The sequence below is a fragment of the Nanorana parkeri genome, unplaced genomic scaffold, assembly GCF_000935625.1.
Source record: "Nanorana parkeri isolate BGI_ZX_2015 unplaced genomic scaffold, ASM93562v1 scaffold414, whole genome shotgun sequence".
NCBI lineage: Eukaryota > Metazoa > Chordata > Amphibia > Anura > Dicroglossidae > Nanorana > Nanorana parkeri.
This window is the reverse complement of record NW_017306682.1, coordinates 325,221-343,997: the sequence shown is the minus strand read 5'-3', so window position 1 is coordinate 343,997 and position 18,777 is coordinate 325,221. Positions and strand designations below refer to the sequence as shown.

Here is an 18,777-nt window from a genome sequence, read left to right as displayed (position 1 = left end):
CCAGAAGATGACAGCGGCAGCAAAGTGAGCAACAAATAGGAGCATGGACCTTGTATTGCTGGATGGGGCAAAGTCTGCCCTATGGTAAAACTATTGCATATTATGGAAAATACTTTGGGGACCCAATATGGCTTTAGTTCTGCTTTACATTGTATCTAGTAAGGTTGCTCAAAAATAATTAAAATATTGGGACAGTTACCTAGTTTTGGTGCGGGGATCCTTGGATCTAGGCGGTGCACAGAGACCCAATGATAAAGTCAGTGGGCCTACAATAGGCATATAATGAAAATGTAAAGGCTTTACATAAAAATATCATTAGCATCCTGATAGGGGGGGGGGGGGGCATGGGAAGCCAAAATATGAGCAGATTAGCAGATTAAACTTCACTTCAGTTTTAAGAATAAGGTTAAAGCCCCCATGCAACAAATCCCTTGTTGTTGTTGTTCTAGATAAAGAAGGGAAGAGTCAGCATCTTTATCCCCACTGGAAAGACACCCCCCAACTTACTGCCCTTGTGACACCTCGTGTTTTATGGTATCACCAGGATAAGAGAAGGAACATCTCCTTTGCAGGAACAGCAATAAAGCCTGAGGAGTTTCTAACCCTTCCCCACTTCATCCAAAACCGAACACAAAAGCTGGGTATTCATTTGATGGGCTAATCTCGACGTCAACATTTCTAATAATCTAGCAATCAACAGATCACATCACATCATACAAGCAGCCTACAGCATCACATGCGTGCATGTATTTGATGGGCTTTCAGTCTAATAATTTCCGGGTTGGTGTGTTGCATTAAAAAAGAAAAAAAAAAACACAGACTGGTCTATTCAAAAAGGCAGAAAGAGAGTGTAATGGGAAAGATTATGAGCAAGGAGAGATTTTGGAAAAAAACAAAAAAACACTTACTTTCCCAAAAACTTTTTAATGCCTTTTGGGCTTTTCTTGCCATCAGGAGAGAGTGGGGAGTGCGGGCCTGAGTCCGTGCCAGAGAGGTCATTAAATGTGATGTCCAGATTGTTCTCAGTATCACCTGTGCATCATAAAGAGAGATCATCTATTAATATGTTAAGTGCAGAATCCTTAGACTGAAATTCCAAAAATGTTGGTTTAATGTTCGAGCACAATGTACCATTGCATGCCATTGGGAATGTATCCATTTTTCCCTTCTCAGCAACCGTACTGAACATCATTTTACATTAAGAAAACAGTGCCTTATAGCAACTCCTTTGTCTCTTCAGGCCCCATAGCTGGCTTGAGAATGTGGAAGCTACTTCTCAGGGACAGCTTGTTCCTATATCTCTTCACTATCAGCAAAGGGCTGATGACTTCTGCTATAAAACAACAGAAAACACTGCGGTCTCTCTCTCCATCCCCTCCTATTAGGTACCATTCCTTGTGTACATGCTTTCACACACTCCATTAAATGCTTGTGCTGTATACAAATAATGATTAGGGTTGCTGGCCCTGGATCTGCCAGGCACGTAGATCAATATAGCAATTTATTGTTATCACAAAGATGCAATCATTTTTTCAGTAGCCTATCACTTTAAGTGGCAGACTACACACAGGACACTGTAGCCTTGCGATAACGAGGTTGATTTTCACTGACTCCTAAGTGAGGAATGTCTGGCCGGAGAAAAGGGAGAGACTGCCAATGACTCCTTGTTAAGTGAAAGCCAACACCTACCCTAAAAAGAGATGTGTCTTAGTAATGTCTACGGTGAGGGAATATACAAGTACCACTGGCACTGGCACCAAACAGCAGTCAGTGGGGTCAACAGGGACAGAAAAAGGGAAAATAAATTTACTATCAAAAATACTAAAACTGGTTAAAATATATAAACATTGCAAGCTTTTTATATATTTTTTGGGGTAAACAGAATATTTTTGCATTAAACCTACTCTATTCAAGTTTTGAATAGAGTAGGGAAAGGGTTAGCAACCCTTTCAGGTTTGTATTGCTGGGCCTAAGACTGAAGCACAAATGTAAGATATCTCATCCCATTCCAGACCGGTATCCAAATTCAAGACACTCCAGTGGGTGCTGTGGTGCCCAGTGTATGGCTTCAAATAGACCTAATATAGAAGAGATGATCACCAGCACACCAGGATCCACTTTCTCGCTCGGTCTTTATTGACATTAGATAAATATGGTATCACAAGAAAATGCATTGTTTCAGACACATGCAGTTCCTTCATCAGGCAAAACAGTTCTACCTGAAGGAACCATATGTGATTCTGAAACGTTGCATTTTCTTGTGATACCATGTTAATTTAACGTCAATAAAGACAGCGCGATAAAGTTGATCCTGGTGTGCTGTGATCATCTCTTTTAAGACTGAAGAACCACAAATGAATAGCCCAGATGCAAATTTATTCCAAAGTAAGGTCAGACAGAAGACCAAAATGAGGATGCCAAAATGAGGACAGCACTGTCAGTTTTTGCGCCAAGCAGCCATTCAAAATATGCTGCCTGGTTCCAAGTGTCAGCTTGAGGTGGGATAGGATGGGGCTATGGCCACGAGGGAGCTCTATCGATATGTGCATTGCTTACAGCTCCCTCACGTGCCCTGTAGAGGTGCCTGGACCGGGGTGACCTCACATTCTGGCTCCCGACACTTCTACAGGGTGCGCAAGAGAGCTGTACCAGCAATGCACATATGATAGAGCTCCATCACAGCACAGCAGCCTACACTGGACCCCAGGCTGAGGATCCACTCCGGTTCTCATGAGGTAGGGTAAACTGGGAGGACCTGAAAAAAAAAAGGCACCTATCATGCCTTCTGGTGTGGCAGGTGTGTTGCATTGCCATTAATTCGAATGCACCTCACACCCACAGTTTGTACGCCCTCACCGGAACACACGATACCCTAATGCCGTGCGTTCCATTGCAGTCCGACTTGGGTCGCAACTTAATGACTAAGAACAAATGTGGGTCCTGAGGTTACCACTGTAATAGATGGAGCTGAGGAGCAAAGGATGTCCTATGCTCCTCAGCTCCATCTAGTGGCCATAATAAGGTGCCAATGTATAAGTCAGATGTTCGCAGAGCGAACGGCTCTGAGAACGTTTTATAAATGCATCCTTACTAAAGAAAGTGCAGCATGCAGTAGCGATTAATTCCTAATGATTGCACAGTGCTCCAAATCTGTGTGGGTAATTGCTACTAAGTGCAACTATATGAGTAATGATCACTAAATATTGTTTGCCTCCTGCTACAGTAAAAGTAGCAATAATTGCCCATTTGCTCGCAGTTTACAGCTGACCACCCACAGCTCAAATGTTTGCTGATTCCTGCTGAAAATTTGGATTGGGTGTGGCCCTATCGCCACTACTAGCTTTGACTGAAGGAGGCAGGTGGTTGAACAGTGCTTGCTGCCATTTAGACACAGGTACTGTTTGGGAATTCAGCAATACCTGGAGCAGTGGCTGCTAAATACAATAGCCAGCAGCAGGGATTCCTACTAATGATTTCTCAGATTCAAATTTTGCCCTCTTTTGACCAACTCTGGACATTTGTGTTACATTTAGCAAATCACCCATAGAAGGGAAGTGTGTGCAAGGAATATTGAGAGGATTCAGAAGAATCATTGCAGTTCAGAAAAAATATAACCACCTCTTCTTTCTCTCTTTGGTGGTCTGTACAGTTTCAGGGATCCCAACCTGAAAAAAGTAATTTCAGGGAGGTGCCCTTCTCATTTCAGGGAGGTGCCCTCTGGCCCCACTGAAATGATGGCAGATAGCAAAGAAGCTAATGTCTCCCGTGCTATCTGCTGTTTTTTGTTTTTTTTAGTATTCTGACAGCTGCTGCTGAACATCAGGTCCACCTCTGCTGACTGACAGCAGCAGTGGGCGGGTGAAATAGCTAGTCTGCTATTGGCTATTGCAAATTCAAATAGCCAGTGGCAATGTAGCTATTCATTTCTATGCTGTCTTTTTTTTTTTTTTACTTTGACGGCGGCGCCGATATCAGAGTAAACAAACAAAAAAAAACAGCAGACAACAGGGAAAGGTTTACTCTGCTAGATCGAGCAGAGTAAACCTTTCTGGGAGAAAACGTTCCTCTCCCGAGTGTCCGGGAGCCGCTATCTAATAGCGGGAGACTCCCGGGAAAGTCCGGGAGAGTTGGGATGTCTGCAGTTTAAAAGGAGATGTGAATATAAAAGGAGAGAGTAAGATTCCACCATTTTACTGACATATTCACATGACACAAGGGGCGTAGCTTCTACAACGATCATTCCATGATGATTTCTTCTCTAGAATAACATTACACCAACACTAATAATAGATGGCCAAAATGGCTTGTGTAGTTCTAAATGCCAATGTATGAACACATAAGTAACATATGACTCACGAGGAGGCACAATCACGGCCAGGATTGTATAAGGTCGAGCCCATAAATCGCCTAGTAATTTAGGATGGGCGTGATGTTGTCATCCTTAATTACATCAGCTAAATCCTTTTAAAGCTCAGCCCTAACTGTACCCATTTATTACCCATTGGCTGTTCTACATGCACACAATAAATTGCTCATGACACAGCCAGAAATGAATGCGGTTATGTGATCCCGGTCGTTGCATAGCCTCAATGCTCTCTTAATTGTCTTACTGAATACGACCAATAAACAAAGATTACAGGACAAATTCCTTTTTAATTCTAGAAGATACCGGCCAAGAAATTCTAGTAGGCAAATGATGTTCACAGCAAACAATCAGAAATCTTCTGTATACCAAAACTGGCTACAGAAAATCAAAGCCAACACAAAAAAACATTTAACCATGCACCACATATTCCTAGTGTCCTGAAATGGATGTAAGGTCAAACAGTGGGAAAGGGTTAGACCCTGAGTTAAGTTTTAATTGTTGTCTGGGTCCCCGCTGGGAAGATGCAGCCCTCTATTTGTGCTGTGACTAGGGATGAGTTTGGGCTTGGACTAAATCCAAGCTCATCTGAACCTGGAAAAAAAGCTGTCAGTGCACACCCAATCAGCTGTGGCCAGCTCAATGTAAACAAAGGGGCTTGAGTGGTTGGCTCTGTGTATAGGAAGCAGAGATGAGCTCTAGACCTAAACCTGGTTGTCAGAGGTGTAGCTTAGTGGAGGCTTGGGACTGGTATAATTTTTTACTGTGTACAGGCAACTAAATTCTGATTTGTTGCTATGTATCTCATCATCACTCTATGCCAGGGGTGAGCAACCTTGGACCTCCAGCTGTTGTGCAACTACAAGCCCCATGAGGCATTGCAAACCTGACAGTTACAGGCATGACTCCCAGAGGCCTGTTGGGATTTGAAGTTAAAGCACAGCTGGAGGGCCGCAGTTGCCTTAAGCCACCCTCAGGTTGGGTAAAAGCCACACGCATGCTGTGTTAGCCACCACAGGTACCGTACCTATTACCGGGGCGCTGGCACTTCTGCTGAAATCTTCAAAGCAATTTCCAAAAGAAAGTAAAAGAAAAAGCCAAAAGTGGAGAATTCAGAAACATAAAAAGGAAGAGAAAAGAAAGCAAATAAACAGTGAAGCCCAGAAATGTTGAAAGGCAGGATATCAGGACTTGTAAATAATAAAGATATTTATGTTTCCTATCAGACTAAGGTCCCATTCACACCAGGGCAGCAGCGGTTCAGCGTGGTTTCCGCGTGATTTTTAAAAGGGTGTTTTTGTGCGTTGATCTCTGCAGGTCAACGAAGCTCAACACAAATGGTGTGAATGACCCCTTTATTAAAGTAGAACTGCAGAAATTAACCAAATGAACCCTTGCAGTGAGGCTACCCCTGCAGTGCAAGGGTTAACTGCTCGATTTGGTCTAGGGGCTGGATTAAAGAAGATATCCCACTTGGCTTCTAGACCAGACCCAACAGCCTATTCTTCTCCATGCTCCGTTGGTCTAAGAAACATTGATGTCATTACGTCTAATGCAGGTCCATTGACTTGCATTAGACGCGAGGATGCCGGAACAGAGGGGGGAAGAGGTGAGGGAAGACTGCCGCAGGACTGAGGATATGGTGTGTATATCTTCTGTATTTCGGTCCCTAGACATAAAAAACGAGCAATTGGCCCTTGCAATGCGGGGGTAGCTCAACTCTAAGGATTAATTTGGCTAATTCCCGGAGTTCTTCTTTAAGGATATGATTTGCATAACACAAAGCTCACAATAATGAGATCAGAACAGATTTTCATCTACTTACATAAACTCTGTATTCCGTTTGTTTCACTGTTGATGTGCAAAGCATTCTGGGATGCAGGTTTCCTGTAGCTGTCATGTGACCCGTTTGGAGTGGCGTGAGAGAGTTTTCCGGGGAGGGTCTGGTACCTGGGGTCGGCTTTATTCTGACATGAACAAATGAATAGCAATTAATATGAGAGTCTTTCATGTGCATAGACCGTTGTTTCCCTTCCAGATGACAGCAATGGAGGCAACCCCAGAAAAACTGGAACAAGTGTGTCACCGTCTCCAAAAATTGTAATAAAGAGAGATTGCCTGGATTATGTCTGAGGCTCACCATACACATTACAATCTGGATTGGGAATTGTATAGATAGAAAATAATTCCCCACTGTTCTTTTACATACAGGAAGTGTCTAAGAAATGGAAAATAAACCACATGACACAATCAAAAGTCTTACAATTTAGAAAAAAAAAAAAATTCGGACATGAAGGACAACAGGAACACAATAAAATCATGAGAGACTATCTAACTCGTCCTTGCTCCATCAAAAGAAAGAATTTAAGCTGAATTTCAGACAGCTAAATAAAGACAACAGAGCTGCTGCAAAATACCTGCAAAATGAATTTATAACACATACAGGTCTCCTCACCATGCCCACACTGACTGGACGGTGGAAGGAGAAGCAGAAGACTGATGAGCTCCTCTCTCTGTCGCTCTGCCCTTTCCTCCTATCATCATGCTCCCTCTACTGCTATAGAACTGATTGGCTTCTTGTGCTACTTCATCTTCTATTCTGAGCTCTGCTGTACAGGAAGTGCCAGGGGTTGATCTGCTCAAGTTCAGTTTTGAATACAAAAGAAATTAATTCTCTAGGTTGGTGCTGAAAACTACTGACCAGCTGCAGCTATCCTACCATACTCTACCACAGGGGTAGGCAAACCTTGGCCCTCCAGCTGTGGTGAAACTGCAAATCCCATAATGGATCTGCCTCTGGGAGTCATGCCTGTATCCATCAGAGGCTTGCAATGCCTCGTGGGATTTGTAGTTGCATCACAGCTGGAGGGCTGGAGTTTGGGTACCCCTGATCTATCAGAACGTGACATGAGGGTTATAGCTTAGAAGTGTCAATGTCACATTAATAAAGTTGAACAAATGATCAGAGGAGAGCCGTCATGTTGTCCAACGTGTTTAAGCTAAACTCCAGGCTAAACGAATATTATGCGTCACACAAGAACCATGAGTAGTCTTTCCTTAATCTCAGTTTCATTTTTGGTGTATTTCTTCCAGATCTGTGCAGTGATCCAGCATGAAACTACTCCTGGGCTTTACCTCTGTGCAGGAGCTTCCTGTAATAAAGACCCGTCACTGCTGCCCACTCTCCTTCTGCAGGGTGATGTGGTCTTGTCTCCGCCCCCTCCTGTATTTTCTACAGGCAGCCTGTAGTGGGTGGGGCCTGCTTGGTTCCTCCCACAGCTCTGCTCTCCGCACAGGCTACATACAGCACAGTGATGAGGTCACTGCTACTTTAAAAAAAATATTTGGGCTCAGTGGACAGAGAATGGATTAATATTCCTTTGTGGCTTGGGGCTAATGTGACATTTTTAATGCCTGGAGTCGAGCTTTAACGGTTATGTTAAAAATAACAAACATACAACAATAAACACAAAGAGACTTAAAAATAAATAAAAAGACAACAATGTTTTAAAAAGTTAATATACCTCCGTTGTTACAACAGGTGTTACAACAGGCTCTGGGGTTTCCCCATCATCATGCTAGCCAAAGTCAAGGAAGAATGAAGAAAAAGTGACAAAAACAATCTGTTAGTACAATGTGCGGATAAAATATATGTGAATGGTTAGACGTTACACACATCACAGTCCCCAGGGATGTCTTGGCACATCGCTGTGTTTTCCATGCCTGGGTGCAATGACTTCAGTGGCATTCAACCCTTTTACTCCTTAAGACCTCAAGCGCAGCAAATGGGATTAAAGGTGAACTCCAGAAAAAAAGATTGGGGATATAATTAACTAATAAACTGCTCAGATTGGAAAATACAACCCAGGTGGTAGGGCTATTGGAGAACAGGAAGCCTGCCTGTGCCAATATCTGATTCTGGGTATTGCCGTTACAAACCAGGCATTGCATACAATGTAACTTCATTTATTTATTACAGGTATTTATATAGTCTGACATTTGCTTTATATACACATCATAAAAAAACGCGGCAAAAAACACACTGCACTGCATGGGTAGAAACTCATGCAGATCTGGTCCGGATTTGGTGTGACCAAGTCCTGAAACTTCTCCCTTCAGTCCCTGCCGCATATCAGATAATGACACCTCTACGTATAACCTTGTATATGTTTAGTGGCATTAGATCTTTGTCATTATTGCAGACAGGTAACTGTTCAATGTATAGGTGATTGAGGTCAAGAGTAAAAGGATTACAATGTGTCCACATATCTATTAGCTACATTCTTATTAAGAATAATGAAGACATGGTAACATGCTGCTAGTTGGCACACGACAGACATCACATCACAATACAACGCCCCCATTTCCCAGCACACACGGACGTACACACTATAATAAATGAAAGACAGTAGTGACTGACTTCGTAGAGAGTAGTGATGAGCAAACTGATTTGCACATCAGGGAAATTGAAAATGCAAATGAATATATAGATATATATTTGTCCAATCTGCGCAGTCTCATACAAATGATGATTGCCTCGCTTCCCGATTAGTGTGATTCGCTGTAAATCGGCACAGAAATATTCAAGCAAATCAGCAATTTGAAAGAAATGACTTTACGTTATTATTTCACGGATGTATGGAAGGACTTTGCAGACTCTGATGCCTAGATTAAAGCAAACCCGTGTTTTAAATCATGCGGGCAAATGGAACAGGTTCACCTTGCATTAAATCTATGGCCAGAATATGGACATTGAAGTATTCACATATTCTTCAAAAGCAGTAAATGAGCTTTAAAGCAAGCCGTGACTGATCTAGCAGGCAAGAATTATTTTTACTGCAATCTGAAGTTCAGCTTTAAAACAAGCCCTCACTGATCTTTGTACCTGCAGCCCCTGTGGAGCAATTCATCCTCAAAAGTTCATAGCATAAGCAATTGACTTGTTCAAGTCCTTTTTTCTCGCCTGCCAGGGCTCCTGCTATGTATTTACCTTAGTCGTTAGAAGGCTGACAGCATGCAGAGTCACTGCTAGGAGGGAGAGCATAGCGAGCTGAGCTGCTGTGAGAATGAATTAAATGATTTCAGTGTTTGAGAATGAATTGCTCCACAGTGGCTGCAGCTACAGAGGACATGAATGTCCATACCCTGATCGCAGATTCACTTTAATACCTCCAAATTCCCCCTTCCCCCACATCTTCAGCACGGGCACATTTTCTACCCTCCCTCACTGCCTTTTGCAGCCAATGGGAGCACAGGAAAAAAACTCCGTCCTGTGTATGCTCTGACTAGAGTGACTTGGTGCTTGCACACGGCTTCCTTTCCTCTTTCCCAAGGGCTTAACAGAGCAGCTAGGGAGTGAAGGAAATGGGGAATATGTGCTGCTGGGACAAGGAGCATTAAGGTGAACAAGCTGCTGTACCTTGCACAGGAAAAGCACAAGTTCATTTTAATCTGCCTCAATAATTGGATGTACTAGATGCTTCATGGAAGAGGTCCTGTGCAGGAAAACGACACTGGGACTAAGGGCTGCTGTGTCATCAAGGACTAGATCTGCAGCCTGCACACATTTTAAAGGAAACCTATGAGAGAACACACAGGCTGTCATTATTGACCTCTCCTTTTGAACATGATAGCTGTCTGGCTGTCTTGCTGACCCTCTGACTTCAACTCTTTGAATCTCTGACCTGGAAAAAGCATGCAGATAAGGACTTCTCTCCAAACTTCTTGATCTGCGGACCTGTTTTGGGTAGGTTCCGCAGGCCATGTTGAAGCCAGGGGGTCAGCATGACAACCAACTAGCTTTTTTAGGTCAGCAACCTGTTTTCTCTCATTACAGGTTTCCTTTAATGTTCACAAAGCAAATTTGGCAACACTCACTGTTCATATCTCAGACCCCACTTTAATATGTTGGGTAGTCTCACTGATCAACTGGGAAGCTTTGGAGGTTTACTACCCATTGTAACATGTGGTTTTCATTAACGATAACCACTGCTTATGTATTTTGAGATCGTATGCTCAGTTTTAATTGCTAGAGTTTGTCACAGGTTCACTTTAAGTAAAACCGCTGCCCCAAAATCCATAATCCTACAGCTTCAAAGTTGTCTTTACCTTTTCCACCGTTCCACTCTGTAAATCTTCCAAACTAGTGGAAAGTTTCCTTGGATGGCTTCTAAACAATGAAAATTAAAGTTTAAAAGGTCACTTTTTATTGGCTTTCAAGAGAAGGCGAAAAGTACAATCATCTCTTCACATACACACACTGGCCATAGTATGAAATACCAAAAGACTTTCTCACCTCGTTCTGTGTTCTGAATGATCTTCTTGTGGTGAACTATGATTCTCTGGAGGGCCCGGTGTACTTATACTACAAATAAATATTTCAGGTATTAGTTTCCAGTATTTACAGCAAAACAAATAGGCAGAGATATAACGGTCCATTGATCCCTGGTGATGCACTACTGAAGAAGTCAACAAGGACTTTTGAAAACCTGAAGAAGTTGGTGACAGATAGGCCTGGTTAGCTTCTATGGTAAAAGCTTAAAACATGAACCTCAAGTAGATATTAAAAAGACAACCATCGGTTATATTAAAGTGTAGCTAAAGCAAGAAATAAAAATATGTAATCCATTGCAGCTTACCAACCCTTACATGTGATGACTGCCAAATGTTCCTTATTTTCACCTGGTAATCCAAGTGGCCCTTTTTCACTTATTTTTGGGCCCCTGAAGACATTAGTCTGTCTTTTCCTTACCTTGGTGCTTACTCATGCTGGTGAAGGAAAAGCATTCTTTAGATATGCTTCTAGTAGTTAAATGGCTTGCTTTATCTATTGCACACTATCTTGTTTTGTCATCTATCCCTTTTCTCTTTTTTATGCTTGATCAAATGTGGCGCAACATTTTCTTAGAGCCTATCTGCGGATACAAAAAAAACGTTCCCCTTGCAGTAGGACTACCCCCACGCTGCAAAAGATACAGTATTTGCCAGCTTTTTTGTCTAAGGGGATTCTTTAAGGCGCATTTACTTCCCTGATCCCCGCTTCCCCAGCAGTCATTGCTTACCTCTCTCCTCTATGCCCTGGCTGTGTTATGTCCCATGGTGTCCTCACATCCAATACAAGGTTATAGACCCTGCATTGTATGAAGAGACCTTGGTGGGCCTCCAAACAATGGCACTGGTCTTGGAACTAGCAGGAATGGGGATCAGGTAAAACTGTTTTACAGAAACCCCGTAGACAAACACCAGCAGTTAACCCTTGAAGTTTGGGGGTAGCCCTACTCCAAGGGGAGTTTTTTTTTTATTCCAGAGATGGGCCTTAAAGAGGGTGTAGGGAACACAAGTGTAAAATCCTTGATTTGTAAAGAGGCAGTAATAGCAGTGATCTCACATAATCTCATTGAATGTTTTTTTACGATCTGTCTTATGAAACCTGTCCACAGTCTATGAATGTCTCCTAAAGCTTTTCCCCACAACTTCTACAGCAAGTTTTCAGTCTCTGGCCATCGTTTGTAGCAGGCCCACAGTCTTTTACCAGTTGCTGTACCAATTACTGAATATTATGTGTGGCCCCTGAGTTATGTCAGGGGCAGCACTTGAGGTCCCCATATCATGACAGTTGGCCACACAAATCTATAGAAATGCGAAGCATGTGAACTGTTGGTTAACCATATGTTAAATGCACCTGCAATCATTCTGAATGATCTCAGAAAATGTCTCAAATAGATGTCAAAAACTCACTGCATTTGCACTTCGAAGCCTGTTGACACTTGCCCTTGCTGTTCGAGGGTGACAACACTCATTGCATCTATGGAGGAGTAGTGTTATCACCTTAGCACAGAAAGTGTGCTGGGACTACACTGACCATCCTAATTCCAGGTACACTCTGATGTATGGAGAACAATGGCAGCAAGGTTTTGTTTGTGTCAATTTTCATACATAAAGACTAGAGTGGCATATATTAATTATATATGATGATTAAAATACTGTGTTACTTGGTGACAAATTCCTAACCATAGTGCTTGTTGTATTTAACGGTCAGTAGACACATTATGCAAGACGCAAGCACATAACTGGAGTAATTAAGTCCAGATTCAGAAGGGAATGCACGCCTGAGCCAAGTTATTCAGAAGCATAAAAAAGGATGTAAAGCCAAATAAAATGACACAACAGGGTTTAATGAAAAACTGGAAAAAAAGTTAAAAACCATGAAAAGTGTAAGGGTGGTAGGCAAAGTGCTGTTACCACCAACGTGAACTTCAGGGTTTTACTTTTTAAAATGAGACTGTGATTGGAGCTATTGCTCTGTGCATGTGGCTTGTTGCCCAACAACAAGATATATATAACGAGATATAATGCCTCAAGAGCATACCCAAAATAATCAGAGCAACCACAGCAATCTATGTTATCATTCCACGATTTAAAGCTGAACTCCAATTAATATAAAATATAAATTAATGCAGCGCCATATTTGACTTCAATTTGATATCAGCATCTTGCAATCAGTGTACAGCAGAACAAAAAGACAGAGAGGGTGAAGCTGCACAAGAGGAGCCAGCTGTGCTGCAATGCAAGAAGCATGGGAGACAAGAGTTGAATGACAGTTCGCTGGTGTGCTCTTTCCCCTTTTGCTGATTATTACATGTTATCGGCAGGTGGAGGGACAATACCTGTAAGCATTGAGGACAGCTGTGGCGGCCTTCTCAGGCTGCATCCATGTAGGCATGGTGGGAAGGCGGCACTGAGGCTGGAGTGTCCATACCAGACACACCATCCATGCAGCTCAGTAATGCAAAACCTATGCTAAATCACAGGCTTAGTGTTACTGAGCTCCCTACCCAGCTGCTGTGCCTGTCACACATCTGTTCAGAGATGCAGAGCCTGTTAACTGTGCAGGCTCAGCATCATCGTGCATAGACTATTTTAGTGTTGCTGAGGGGGTCAAAACTGGCCACCTCAGCCAGTGCTTGCACCCTGCATGACCCTGCCTGTTACTGAACTGCAGCTGGTCTTCTGCACTGCCAGACAGGGCTATGTTGTGTGTCAGAGGAGTGCAATTCTCAGGACTTGATTGATCGTGTCCACCTGTCAGTTTTTCAGGCAGACCCGATCGGATTCCAAATGCTAGTCTATGAGCAGGCGAGTCTAAATGGGCGTTCATTTACACCTGGTTACCCCAGACTCCAACCAGGTCTGGAAGAACAGAACACCACCAGTGGTCTCACTTTCCTTGGCAACATGGACTGCCCCCTTTTCTAATGGAAGGGTTTCTTAACTCCCTGTAGACATATACCTGTATTAGGAGTTCTTACCCATTTTCCAGGAAGTTCTGTGGAGGGGATGACGGGGTGGTTGGCGAGGACAGAGTGGAAGATCCCTGTATTAGGAAACAGAAGTAGATGTTCAGGACAAACTGTTAGTGAACATTAAAGATGGTTAGCATCTCTGCCTTACAGGGTACATACAAATTAGAACCAGACCAGAATTAAATCTGTCTGCTCTGCTTTTAAGTAAAGCGGTCACAAACCTGGGCAATATAAAGTAAGCATATACTGTATTGACAAAATGCAGATCTGATGATGATTAAAATGTTAAGGGCTGGGTAGAATACCATGCTGACCAAAGTCTAAGACTAATATAATTTTAACTGAAGAAAAATTTATTTTTCTAAAAATTGTAATGTCTCATTATGATGACATGACTGAAATAAAATTCTAATTTGTGATGCTTAAAAAAAAAATATTGATGGAATAATTGAAAAGTAGATAAAATTACACAATGTGGCAAAACTGCATTATGCATAAAATGTTTCATCTTCATATTTCAAAGGAGACCTGGGGCACCGGTAGAAGGCCCGGGCCACTCAGCAGAAGACCCGGGCCACTCAGCAGAAGACCCGGGCCACTCAGCAGAAGACCCGGGCCACTCAGCAGAAGACCCGGGCCACTCAGCAGAAGACCCGGGGCACATGCCCTGGATGCCAGAGTCTAGCAACGCTGACGATGATAGGCTGTTAGGAGTTAGCTGGTTTCCAGTAACTCACATCTGTCAATAAGCAATATGTTTATTTTTTTGTTCTGGGGTTTAGATACACTTTAAGGGTAAGTGAAGTTAGCAATACCAAACTTCATACAGCTTTAGGGCTCCCATCAAACTTATATTAATAGGTTTTCACAGCCTTGGCCAAAGCAAAGTCACAATATAAGCGCTGTGACCACCACAAACTAAATCATATTTGCAACCCCGCTGTAGATTTTCTAACCAGATCAGCCGATGTGGCCAGACACCCATTAGAGAGACTGCAGCACAAGATTAAATTATACTACCTCTGATTGCAGGAGCTCTGTCGTCTGATTGTTCTTTGGCATCAATTTCTTTATTGTCGATTCAACCTCATCCTCGCTGCTGGCAGAAAGAATTCTCTCTGAAGAGCCTGGAATACATTGTTAACCGAATTAGACTTGAAACAAAAACTATAAAACTTTGATCAGAACTGAATGCTGCCATTTCTCAATGTGGTTTCTGTTTTGCATTTAGAAGACCGAGTAGGATTAAAGAGAAATTACTGCATATTCTCAGAGAGTTCTAATGTCTAATTATTGATGTGATATTTACAGATTTTCCTGTTCCATATTTTAGTACAGAAAAGAAAAAGGACCATCAAGGAATATGGTACCATGCCCCCATAGAGAAGCGAAAAACCAATATATATTTGAATTGGTACCCACCCACAACAAATAAAATCTCTATCTAAAAAATTAATTTGTTTAATATGTTATATAAAAACAGTAATTAAAACTTTACATAGAAAAAAGTCTGTATTTGCCATTAATGATGTAAAGTATATAGTTGTCCACAAAGTACAAAGAATACCTCCCTGGGCGAGCGGAGGGGTGTTGGAAACAGGGACCACTGACTGGTGGCCACAATATTAAACCATTAGGATGAATACTCGATATAAGTGTTTGGAGGAAATGTATATTCATGGCTAGAAGCAGTTAATGTCCTTCTTTTCTTCAAGCTAGTTGGTTGTTACCGGGACCCTGAGGCGGAAGTCTATCTACCCTTCTTGGTGTCTCTGGGCACTCCTTAAAAGTGGCATTCTGGTGGTGACTTACTGGTGCTTTTTCTAAGTGTGTGGATCCTTGCACCATGAAACGCTTATGTTAGGAGTACTAGTTGTCTAAAGTGACCTACTTTTTAATAAGAAGCACATGTGAAACACGTAGAAGACTTGGCCACACTATATATCTGTGATGTGTGGACTACGAAGTATTTGGAATATGAAAGAATTTATTTGTATATTAATGCAAGAGGCCCATGGAGGTATTCTTTGTACTTTGAGGACAAACTACAGATGCTCCTCAGGTTCTAATGAATCTGTTTACAATTTTTCATCTTTACGATGGTATATGATAGCAGCAGCAGGGCCCTCACAGGGTCCTCAATCTGTCACGCGGTCGCTAATATATATATTGTATAGTACATCATAGCCTAGCCTACCTTAAACTTGACTAAAACACTTACAGTAACCTTTACATAGACAAAACCCTACTGTATTTTATAATTAAGTGTTGATGTGTCTCATTTATAAAAAAAATCCCTGGTTTGCAATACGATCGCTTACGATGGGTTTATCGGAACGTAACCCCATCGTATACCGAGAAGTGTCTGTATATACTTTACATCAATGATGGCAAATACAGACTTATATGTAATGTTTTAGTTACTGATTTTAAAGAAGATATTAATTACATTTTTTAAATAAAGATTTTTTATTTGTTGTGGGTTGGTACCTAAAAAGCCTCATTTCAACTATATATTGGTTTATCCCTGTTCCATATTTTGATTATTTTATGTCCCATGCAGGATTTAAAGTTTATCCTCTAGGCTGACGATACAGGGCTTGTGGGCTGGAAACGAGAAATACAACTTGTTCCCCCATCCATGCTAACAGCGTAGATGATGGTGACTCCACTGCCGGCTATTGTATTCACTCTTTAAAAATTCCCAAAAACCCTTTTTTTTCCAAATTAAATTCTACTGGTGTATGACCAGGTTTACTCTTAACCCAGGATGCCCCAGCACTCCTTTTCTCCCTGATGCTCCAGACGATCCCTTGACATCCTTATGTACAATTCAGTGCAATTAATCCTGCATTGTACTCAGAGGAGGAGAGTGTGTAACCATGACCAGGTGCACCTGAGAGAAGAGGAATTGATAGATCAGTCACGGGACGGAAGGGGAACCTGCAGGAGAGAAGAGTAAGGTAGGCATTGCTTCTTAACCCTTAACTCCCTAGACTGAATGAGCAGGGGGCCCATTGAAAGTGTAGATTTTTGTCCCATTCCTAGAATTCAGCTTGGCTAGCTACATTTTACATTCTAGCCATGACTGGTGTAGAGTTCTCAGTCATTAATAGTTTTGGATGGGAATCTCACAGCTCACAGTCACAGCAGTGAATAGTAAAAACACACACACACACACACAATTAGCGCTGCTGGAATGCAGTGTGGAAAGCGTTCCTAGGCAGACTGTTTACTGCAAAGCTGAGGAACAAAAACAATGCATTTCACAAGCTGCCTTCCATCCAGGCTTAATAGTACTAGGCGTGTTTGTTAATTTTGACAGGCGCTAAATGAAGTATAGTGGGTGTGCCTAAAAGCCACGGGATTCTGGTGCAAAATTAAACTGATGCCTGTCGTAGGAAAATCTTTAAAAGCTAGACTCCGGCCTTCCCTTCAGTCTTGCACAGTTGTACCGGTTCCTTTTCTGGAGTGAAAATGCTTACTCTGATTTCACTGCACACTGTGAGCTTCTCAATGTGCATTAGAAGCTGCAGCAAATCAGATAGAGAGCACCTGATTTCCTGGTTGGAGGACGTCCAGCATAGTCTAGCTCATGGGCAACTCCAGCTCTCCAGCTGTTGTGGAACTACAATTTCCATGAGGAATTGCAAGACTGACAGTTACAGGCTTGACTCCCAGAGGCATGTTGGGATGTGTAGTTAAAGCTCAGCTGGAGGCCCGGAGTTGCCCACCCGTGATCTGCTTTGTTTTCTAGAGTCGCGCCTTATGTGAACTACATTTTTTCATAAACATTTTAAAAACTATCCAGTGAATTACCATCACTTACCATGTGTCGCCATCACAAAGTTCTTTACCCGTCTGTACTGGTTGAGAAGCAGGGTAAGCTCTTCTATTCGGTGGTCCTGAAGAAAATAAAAAGCATTAATATTAAATATTTGGGACTCGTAAAGAATCCAAATAAATAATGGATTTAGTTTTCTATCTGATAAGAAAATTAAAACCGAGGTCTGAATGACTGCTAAAGGTGATACATATAGTATATAGAGAATCCTTTCTCATTCAGAGTTCCTCCAAAGGCAGATAGACATTCCTTGAGAAGAGAACAATGGCAGATTGATCCCCTGCCAACACAGACCATCAAAGTAAGGTGGTACTATTATTATTATTATCATACAGGATTTATATAGCGCCAACAGTTTGCGCAACGCTTTACAATATAAGGAAGACATTACAATCACAATACAATTCAAGAGAAGATGGTAAGGAGGACCCTGCCCGTGAGGGCTTACAATCTAAAAGGGAAAGACAAGTGATACATGAGGGGGTAGCTGTGTGGGGATAAAGTGTTTGAGAACGTGATGGTTGAGTGGTTAGGTTGAGGTGGGATAGGCTTCCTTGAAGAGATGAGTCTTAAGGGATCGCCTAAAGGCAGAGAGGGAGGTAGACGGCACTACAATTCCCCAATCTTTATTCCTATATTTAAAACTCTTTACAGCCTACAGTTCATGGCAATGAACCATGAGCTGTGGGTGTAATAATTTTAGTAGGGGTCCTCTGAGACCTGAGAACTTAAATAGTTTAAAAGGTTGTAAACGTGCTGGTTCAGAGAGAGTCTTCAGTTATAATAAGCAATGTCCTCATTTAAAATATTTCATTTTCTCTCAGTAGCCAGTCTTTGGTTCTGCCAGTGTCCCTCACAGAGCCAGATCTTTCACAAGGCAACCTGGGAAGGAGTCTAGGACCTGTTGGATGTCCAGGGGGGCCAGCTTCAACCTTGCCTCTCTGCAGTACACCAGAAGGTTCGAGCAATTAGTCAAAGCCATGCACTGGTCACAAGGGAAGATGCACTTGTAGGCAGTGGATGACTCCATACCAGTAAAGATGGGGAGGCTTCTCTGTGCCTACTGCAATCCCCATGAGAAATGGATGTCCAGTGCCGCTACCTTGATTAGGGTCCACGTTTTTTTACTCAACATTGTATAGCAGATTTACTATAAAGTTTAAGACTGCTAATTTCTAAGTCTAAAAGGATTTCTCAAGGAGTCTTCATGACATATTTGTGAAGGCAGACAAATCTAGGCAGGTTCACAGGAACTATATTGTAGTTGA

General features: G+C 42.2%; 1 protein-coding gene across 1 annotated transcript in view; it reads right to left on the bottom strand.

The window, feature by feature from the left end:
- Nucleotides 1-18,777, bottom strand: part of PPFIBP2 (PPFIA binding protein 2) — a 137,792-nt gene that overhangs the window by 20,153 nt on the left and 98,862 nt on the right. Inside the window, exons 12-19 of the mRNA XM_018559741.1 lie at nucleotides 17,495-17,570; nucleotides 14,686-14,792; nucleotides 13,672-13,736; nucleotides 10,659-10,727; nucleotides 10,472-10,532; nucleotides 7,888-7,941; nucleotides 6,189-6,330; nucleotides 909-1,032 (exon numbers count right to left, since the gene is read on the bottom strand). Coding sequence (XP_018415243.1) covers nucleotides 909-1,032; nucleotides 6,189-6,330; nucleotides 7,888-7,941; nucleotides 10,472-10,532; nucleotides 10,659-10,727; nucleotides 13,672-13,736; nucleotides 14,686-14,792; nucleotides 17,495-17,570 — 698 coding nt within the window. The remainder of the gene's footprint in view (nucleotides 1-908; nucleotides 1,033-6,188; nucleotides 6,331-7,887; nucleotides 7,942-10,471; nucleotides 10,533-10,658; nucleotides 10,728-13,671; nucleotides 13,737-14,685; nucleotides 14,793-17,494; nucleotides 17,571-18,777) is intronic.